Genomic DNA, 9,164 nt, shown 5'->3' on the forward strand with positions numbered 1-9,164 from the left:
GGATCATTTTTTACCCTTTTTGTGCAAGGCTCATGAAGGTTGAATGAATATCTTTGTACACGTATAGGAACACATGTCTGCTAAAACTCCAAAATTGCCACGTGTGGAGTACGACTATTGAGGAGATTTTCTCGAAAATGTTGAAGAATTTGAATTATTGTTCATATAAATCCTCCGTCATCTTTTAGACAAGTACTTCGGCTGGCAATTAATTAATATACGAACATAAAATGGAGATTGGAGAGCATTTAAAACCCTTCAGGTACCGCTTACATTGCGCATTATTCTGTGCGCATGAAGATCCTCTCCGACAAAAAAAAAACAGAATGACACATCTACTGAATCAGTCTGCTCAGCGGGCCGATTATTGAAATTGATAGACAAAGCTACAGACAAAGAAGAAAAAAGGGATATGGAGGGATCCTATTGATGGAAGCGAATGGTTGCAATAGACAAAGGACGTAGGTGATAGACTAACTAACGGAAACCCACTAGAGACCCGACAGTTAGTCCATCATTTTCTCCTTAGTCTATAGGAACCACACATTTTAACCAATAGGTTAGCTCCATACTTCCTATGTCCTTTTTGTCTATCGCTGTGTCTATAAATTTCAATAATCAGCCCGCAGGAAATTGCCGCGGAGGGTGCGCGGTTAAATCCACTCCATTGATCTCTCCCTTTTCTTCAGGGACAAGGATAGAAGTGTATCGCGGAGTAACAGATCCGACAGAGACGACAGCAGGAGCGAGGCCGGCAGCTTGGTGAGTCAAGATTCATACATCAGCAGATTCATGAGGGACTCTTGCACTCTACCACACGGCCCCGGCGGGTTGCCCAAAGAACAGCAAAGGGAACTAAGAGCAGAGTTGAAAGGGGTGAGGGATAAACTTTGTTCGCTCGACACCGAAGCAGGGCTCAGCGCTGTGGATAAAGATGCAATCGCTCTGAAACTCGCCCAACTGGAGTTCAGATTCTGTCCGCAAGCGGAGGGGTCCAGGCGAGAGGGCGATTTCGCGAGAGAATTCTTGGCCTCACAAGCTCAACCTCCGCCTTCACCTTCCCGTCCGCCTCAAGTTCCACCTTACCGCCCACCTTCGCCTCCACGTGGGACACCGACACCGGAATCACCGTCATGGACTTACGAGGAAGCAAATTCTGTTAAGATGAGGTCAATAATTATTCATTTATTTATCCATTTATCTATCTAGTTTTTATTTATTTATTTACGAAACATACCTACGAATGCAAGATCTCATTTACAATAGAGAACACGCTAACAAAACATAGCCTCCAAGATGGAGGAGGCACAAGCCTGGCCTACCTGAGCAACCACCACAGAGTACATACAGTCGTAATGTAAATGGGAGAGCTGGCGCCATGTTCTGCTCGACGAATTCCGAGCCCGGTGTGCGCCGAGTGCGGGTCGCTTTTTCGATACATTTTCGATCCAAAATGGCGGTGTGGAATACGTGGTAATTCCTATCTCCTTTGTTGTTGTTGTTGTTGTTGTTGTTGTTGTTGTTGTTGTTGTTGTTGTTGTTGTTGTTGTTGTTGTTGTTGTTGTTGTTGTTGTTTGTTGTTGTTGTTGTTGTTGTTGTTGTTGTTGTTGTTGTTGTTGTTGTTGTTGTTGTTGTTGTTGTTGTTGTTGTTGTTGTTGTTGTTGTTGTTGTTGTTGTTGTTGTTGTTGTTGTCATCGGATGGCCGGGTACCCGTGTATCGCAAACAATCGATTATGTATCAAAAAAGTGACCCGGCGTCACACAGGAGTCTCGGAATTCGGGACATGGAAAATGCTTAAAAGTGGCGCCAGCTCTCCCACTTACATTACGACTCTATGTACTCTATGGCAACCACTCAGCGGCTCTATTGTTGGATCGATATCGAATGACCATGACTGATTAAAAGAATAGAGAATTTGCATGTGTCTGTTTGATGAATGTCGTGTTTAAGTGGAAACTACTGAGTGAACTGATCGCGAAGATACCCTTGGTTCATGAATTCAACAATTGGACGTATTTCTATCAAACGGAACTAAGCGCCCTAGGGGGAGGAACGGAGAGGGGGCACGGACTCGCGGCTGTTGCGGGAAACGATGCTCGTTCCGTCTTATACTCGCAATGCTTTTCCATGGCGCTTAGTTCCGTCTGACAGAACGCGCTGTCCGGGATTCTAAAATCCTCAAATGGAACTCAATTTGGCGCTTAGTTCCGTTTAACAGAGGAACGTCCAATTATTGGAGGAGATATGACAAAATAATCTAATCTGCTGAAATTCATGTGTTTAAATGGGAAAAGCCGCCGTCATTAAGCCGATTTGAGTTCGGGAGAGCATAGTAGTGTATTTCCTTCGGCAAATACACTCAAAACGTGGCTTGAAACTGTATGTAACAAAGTGGTAAAATAATGCTGGGTCCTTGCTATTTAGCAGGGAAACAAGGCCAAAAATGTCAGAAATTTCAACTAGAGTCGATATTTATATGACGCCGGCGTTTCGATGCCGTCTTGAATTTTGCGGGATGCTAAGCTGGGCTCTCTAACGGGTGTGATCTACTGATGAGGTGTAAAAGGACCTAAAACGTTTTAGATCTCTCGGCGTGACCTCAACGCACTGGTAAAAATTGGCAGTAGAATCTGTGTTCCAAAACACCATAGACCTACAGCCGGCTGTAAGATTTCCAATAGCTTCTGTAGCCGGCAACACAATTTCTTATAGCCTTTTATAGCCGATGGCGACTAAGCAACAACCTGGCGATAAAGTGTAAGCTAAGCGTTACTAATTACGGATGCTAGAACTTGGTGAATTTTTAGACTACCGCTCTCTTTTTGGGCCGTAGTATCTTGATTTATTTTGCGAGGAACGCTCCGTACTTTTGAAGGATGCCTGCCATTCCTAACATGTTGGAGCGCCTGCAATTTTGTATGATACTATGCAATACTTCTGGTGTGAAATAGTTGCTTCAAGCGCCGTGGTACGCTGCGGCGCGGCGCGGCGCGGCGCGGCGCGGCGCACTATGGTGCGAATAGCCGGTTTAAGCGGCAATAAATCGAAAAAGTGAAGTTTGGAAAAAGTTAGATTTTAAGAGGTAGATCGATAGTACATACTGTAGAGAAGACTCCTGTAAAATTTCACTTCGATTAAAGCACTAATAAAGATGTGACAAGCCTGGGAAGTGCGGCGCGCGGAGCACTTTATGAGTGCGATTCCAGTTACCGAGCGGCAGTGCTGTGTTTAAGGGCTTGTTTTCGTCGTTTCACCGTACCTGAAAGTGTTTGGGCACTTGATTCACAAAATACAAGATAAGTTTAAAATGTTTTATGCTGAAACTATTCTTTTTTATCATATCTAATGCTCTAGATTAACCCTTAGACATAGTCAGTTTTATCAATAAAATCGCAGAAGTAGGACCCAAAAAATATACTTAGCACCTCTGAGCACCTCGTAATTTTACTCGGAAGTTATTGTCATGACTCTAGACTATCTTTTAGTCTAGTGGCAGAACCATAGTCCACCATAGCCTCAAGTTATTTCTCATGAAAAATGACGTTTTCGCGTTTCTTATCACTTACTACAATTAGCTATCATATGCCATTGACGATGACTTTTATCATGTTCCATTGTCATATTCTAGCAAATCGAATGCATTAGAGCCTAAATCTGCCCAGGCAGAATAATACGAGTTGATGGGGTTGATCGGGACCAATTGAAACTTTGTGCTCAAGAATAGCAAAGAATCGCCTAGAGAGGCTACTTTGAGGCCCCGTAAAAGTTTTTTTTTTGACGTTTTATGTGTTTCAAACATATAATCTATCAGTGTAGATATATGTTAGCATAAGTTTAGCTTGGCAGACGAAAACAAGTCTAAACGGTTGATCGGTGGGACTTGAAAGTAAGGCTCCCGAGCAATGAAATTGTCTTAGGAAGCCACTTTGAGGTCCCGTAAACGTTTTTTTTTTTACGTTTACCCATGTTTCAAACAAATAATCTATCAAAATGGATATATTTAAGCTTAAGTTTCGCTTGGCAGACGAAAACAAGTTCAAACGGCTGATCGGTGGGACTTGAAAGTAGGCCTCTGGAGCCATGAAACGTAGAAGTATTATCCTGAGCTGTCTTTTTCAAGTTCCCTTGATAGTAGTGTTTGACGAGGCTCTACTTTTAGCTTCTTATAGTCCATCCAATGTAAAATTAATTTTTAAACTTATAAAAAAAAAAAAAAAATTTCCGAGAATCGAACCCGGGACACCAAGAAAATGAGTGAGACGCGATGCCAATTGCTCCACCGCTTCAACTGGGCTTTATAGCCTCAATTTAAGGTTTGTGAACAAATTATTCCCACAGTTATATAAAGTATAAAAATGTTAAAAATTGATTTTTCCTCACGGAGAAAAAAAACTCGTGCGTGGGACCTGAAGTTTAGGTCATATGGATCTCTGAAGTTTTCAGATTGAGCATCTGAACACTTTAGGTCTAGCTGCCGAAATTCGGATCATACATCTGAAACTTCAGTTCTTACATCTGAAGTACTTCGGTTCTCACATCTGAAGTACTTCGGTTCTCACATCCGAAGTACTTCGGTTCTCACATCTGAAGTACTTCAGATGTAAGAACTGAAGTTTCAGATGTATGATCCGAACTTCGGCAGCTAGACCTAAAGTGTTCAGATGCTCAATCTGAAAACTTCAGAGATCCATATGACCTAAACTTCGGGTCTCACGCACGAGTTTTTTTTCTCCGTGCTGAAGAATATTAGCATTTTTGCACTCAGCGACCCTAAAAACCCCTGAAAACTCATATTGCGAGGTTTAAACATACGTATCTGATTTAATGCCGCTTAAACCGGCTATTCGGACCATAGTGCGGCGCGGCGAGAAGGCAGCGCATTGGCGCCTTCAAACCTAACGAGGATACTTCACGCATCGCCGAATGCGTGAAGTATCCCTGTTAGGTTTGAAGGTGCCGCCGCTCCGCTTTGTGTTAGGCTCTAATATTTAATCTCGTGGAGTCAGCGTTTTTCAACTCATGACTTTGAAATGTTTGCACACTCTGTATGGATTATTCTCATTGTCATTTATGAAAAAAAATATGTAGTAAAGGAAAATATAATGTGCGTTTTGTAAATATTAAGGTGATTCCGTATAATCTTAAGGATTTACAACGAACACACGAATTTCTACACAATTTCCTATAGCCTTTTATAGCCGATGGCGAAAAAGCATCAGCCATCAGGCGATAAAGTGTAAAGCCCGGCGGTAGGAACTATAGCCCGGCTGTATAATTTTTTATCGCTTCGTGTAGCCCGGCCGTATAATTTTTTCCACTTTCTACAGCCAGCTACATGATTTTCTATCGCCTTCTTCAGTCGGCTATAAGAACTCCTATGGTATTTTGAAACGCAGCTCCTATCGCCAATTTTTACCAGGGCGTGATATTCCAATACAAGATGCCGGAGCTGAACACTCTCCCCCCTCCCCTCAATCTTGTACTGGTACTCATCAGAGCTCAAAAATTCCTGACTGTAATTGAAATTTTGGTCTTGTTTCCCCCACAAATAGTGTGGGCTCATCACTTTACCTTACCACCAACTTAATCCTAAACTTAACGCCCTCTTTTGGCGCAAGAACAAACTAGACTCCTCAAAACTCATTCTTAAAGACTCCAGGGAAGGTTTTATGTCTTTTTAAAATCTGTTTTTTAAGCAAACCGATGAAAATCCCTCCGCTTGATATTTTTGCCTTCGTAGACTAAGGATCCTGATTTCCATTTCGCATCGACAAAACCTACAAAATCCTTTGTCATCCTTTCCTTTATTTTTAAGCGCTCAGGCGATAGGCAGCGCTTTTTGATTTCGACTTACCTCTAAGTACTAGTATACTAGTGCTAATGCGTTTAAATGGCGCACCAGCTCATCGATGTGTAGGCTTTTTTTTTGGGGGGGGGGGGGGGTCCATTTGTAAAATAAATAAAGCTGTGAAAACTGTATTTTATGCTTTTAACGTAATGCGCAGGTAGTTTCGATCGTTTGTCTCTAAGAAAATTTCTTAGCGGTAGAGTAATTCTTATCGAAATTGATCGTTGAACTCAAATGAAGCCTAAAAAAAACGCGCCTGATGAGCTCAACGGTGAGCTCATTTTCGGGAAACAAAAATACGCGTTTACGGTTTCCTTGGCAACCTTTGTTTGCTATCAGCTGATGTTTTATTTCCATTTCCCAGCCAAGTCGACGGAGTTTATACGTCCTTTCTTCATTAAATACATTTACTAACACCTGAGCGCTTTTCTAATACGACATCAGTATTAGAACCTTTCCGCTTGTTTCATTTGAACATTATCCTTTTGGATTTTATTTCTGGTTTTTGCACTCCAGGTTACAACAATACAACTCGGAGCACCATGGTGGCAATCAATCGCCAAATAAATCACCCAGGCGGTCGAGGTCCGGATCCCCCACCAGGAGGCCGCGGGCATCACCTCCGCGGGCATCATCGTCACCACCTCGGAATTGGAAACCTGCCTCACCGCCGAGAGGACCAGCGGCGCAGATACCCACGGATTACCACGGACCGCCTCCCGATGCTGTCACACCGGAATCACCAGTATCTAATAACGTGGTAACAAATAGGTGGAAAAGGATGGCCTTGGAGCACTTTGCACAAACTCCTGGGGAGACAGATGCAGAGGCTCATGCCAAATCAAGGGCTTTTTTTATGGAAAGGCTGTGCCCAAGCCATGCGGGCAACCCGGGCGATGGCCCGCGCCAAGAGATCCCCGCGGCCCCTCTTTCGTACTCAGCTCCCGGACCCGTGCTTGCGAGACCGGGCACTCCGGGCACCCCGCTCTCAGCGGATTACATGGAAGTAGGCGAGAGGGTCAATCATTATTTGAGATTGTTTCGGGAGGAGGAAGAGAAACAAAATCGTCGGAGGGATTCGCCGCCCCCGCCGTCTCCGCCGCCCCCGCCGCCGCGGCGGCCAGGGAGATTATTCACCTCCAACGCACAGTAGGTAGAGCTTGAGAAACGGCTCCTAAGGTATCTGTAAGCTAAAAAGTTAGAAAAAAAAAGGGGGAAACCAGTGAGAAGCATTGAGAAGAAAAAATCGCAAACGCAAATCTTCAGCGAGATAAATTTTAGGAAGAGTATTTGTTTGCCGTGAAGAGCAGTGGCGTGGCGTGAATTGCGATATATCGATTTTTATGCCATTTAAACCTATGAAAAAAGATCGATTATCAGGGTTATTGCAGCGAACACCTTAGTAATCGATTCTTTACCATAGCTTCAAATGGCGAGATATCGATAATCGATTATTCACGCCACGCCACTGGTGAAGAGATGGAGAGATACCAGCTTCCGGAGGATCTCTTACCATGACAGATTCCTGTGGCGGGTAGGCGTCGCAGAGCCCCCAAGCGCGCCGAAAAAGCCTTATCCCTACGTTTGAAAATACGCTTCATGGCTTGTCATGAAAAGCATTGAACAATATCCGATTTAAAAATCGCTGACGAAATGAGACATTCCTCTGTCACATTGACGATGGGCAACGGCGAACACCCGTAAAAATATTATCACAAGAAACACATGAGAGACTCTCAGAAAAATTACTATTAAAAAAAGAGGAAAACAAAATTAAAGGGATTTTAATTTTAAAAAAAAATTAATATTAGGGATTAAATAATTTCGTAATAATAAGAAAACTGAAATACTTCTTTCAGCAAATAATTTTAATCATATAAAATACTAAGTATAGAAATTAGAGATAATTTTTTTTTCTGGATTTATATTAGCTATTAAGTATAGGGTCATCATTCTAACTGTAAAAATAAATTTATTTATTTCTGTATATTTTAATCTTGATTCAATCTAAATCCGCATCATAAAACAAATGCCAGCTGTTACTGAAGTTGAAGAATGAAAAAGAGCTGAAACAGAAGTTGGTGCTAATATTGTTTTTGTTAATTCTGTTCCTGGGCCACTGAAACACTGCAGCACATGTTATTCTAGAATATTCCAGGGGCGGAGTGAAAACAAAACAATAGTATAATGTTTTCTTCGGAACTAAAACCACTCGCCAAGCTGAGCACTAAAAATATTCTTAATCTTGACCTCCCGTGCGACTAGGCTCCATGGCAACGAGTGCAGTAGGTGGTACGTAATGATCTTTTCAAGAATTCAACAAATTCATTCTTTTCAGAGTCGTCACCAGTTTTCTGAATGTGATAGTCTCAACGAGGTGGTGGTGGTAGTAGTAGTAATAGTAGTAGTAGTAGTGGTAGTAGTAGTAGTAGAAGTAGTAGTAGTAGTAGTAGTAGTAGTAGTAGTAGTAGTAGTAGTAGTAGTAGTAGTAGTAGTAGTAGTAGTAGTAGTAGTAGTAGTAGTAGTAATAGCAGCAAATGAAAAAAATGGAATTGTCTAAAGCTTCTGCGATGGACTCAGTGGGTGTGCATGAAACGCATAGAAACAGTGAACTCTTAATTTTGAAATTTTAGGGAATCGAAGTCTCGAATAATTGAGGACTTCTTATGTAAAAGGATTTGGGAGGCTTCCAATGTTGCTAGAGTTGTACAATATAATTCTATAATTACAATAAGTAACCTATCCAAAAACTCTGCTATTAATTTCTCCCAAATCTGCCTTGAATATTCTTTCATTATCGTGTAGAAGTAAGTCGACTGTAAATGAATTTCATTCGCGGCAAATGCTATGACCAGCATTGCAAGCCTCATTCATCATTTCACCAAGCAAGTCCTCAATTGTTGCGAGTTGCACGCTCAGCCCCTGAAAAATCGTTGAAATTTCATGGAAAATGGAGTCTCACTTTTCAGCAAAATCGAATTTCATTGCGTAATGTTTCATTTTGGATCTCTGAGCGAAAGACGCGACGGAGCAAAATTTCCCCATAGCGGAGGGCGCAATGGCGGTGGATTTTGAGCCCTGGCGCGGAACTGGTGTAGTGGAGTGACTCAGCACCAGTTCCACAGTTCTTATTGCGTCAGTCTAATTACTCAAATTGCAGCGTGGCGACTGGCGATGGCGACCGCGGACCGTAACCATGACCAGACGCCGGGCATAGCGTCCGCCTGGGCTTAGAGGAACCGTGACGACCAACTTGCCTCAAATTCCAATTGGATTAATTATTTGCACCTTCGCCGAGCGTCACAGCGAGAGCTC

The 9,164-nt window shown here is 42.5% G+C and overlaps 1 protein-coding gene across 1 annotated transcript; it reads left to right on the top strand.

The window, feature by feature from the left end:
* Positions 1-647: 647 nt before the first annotated feature.
* Positions 648-8,244, top strand: LOC140224361 (uncharacterized). Its single transcript, XM_072299032.1, has 2 exons — positions 648-1,169; positions 6,366-8,244. Exons 1-2 carry the CDS (start codon positions 793-795, stop codon positions 7,000-7,002), a joined length of 1,014 nt encoding a protein of 337 aa, XP_072155133.1. The 5' UTR covers positions 648-792; the 3' UTR covers positions 7,003-8,244.
* Positions 8,245-9,164: the final 920 nt, after the last annotated feature.

Source organism: Bemisia tabaci, chromosome 4 (assembly GCF_918797505.1).
Source record: "Bemisia tabaci chromosome 4, PGI_BMITA_v3".
NCBI lineage: Eukaryota > Metazoa > Arthropoda > Insecta > Hemiptera > Aleyrodidae > Bemisia > Bemisia tabaci.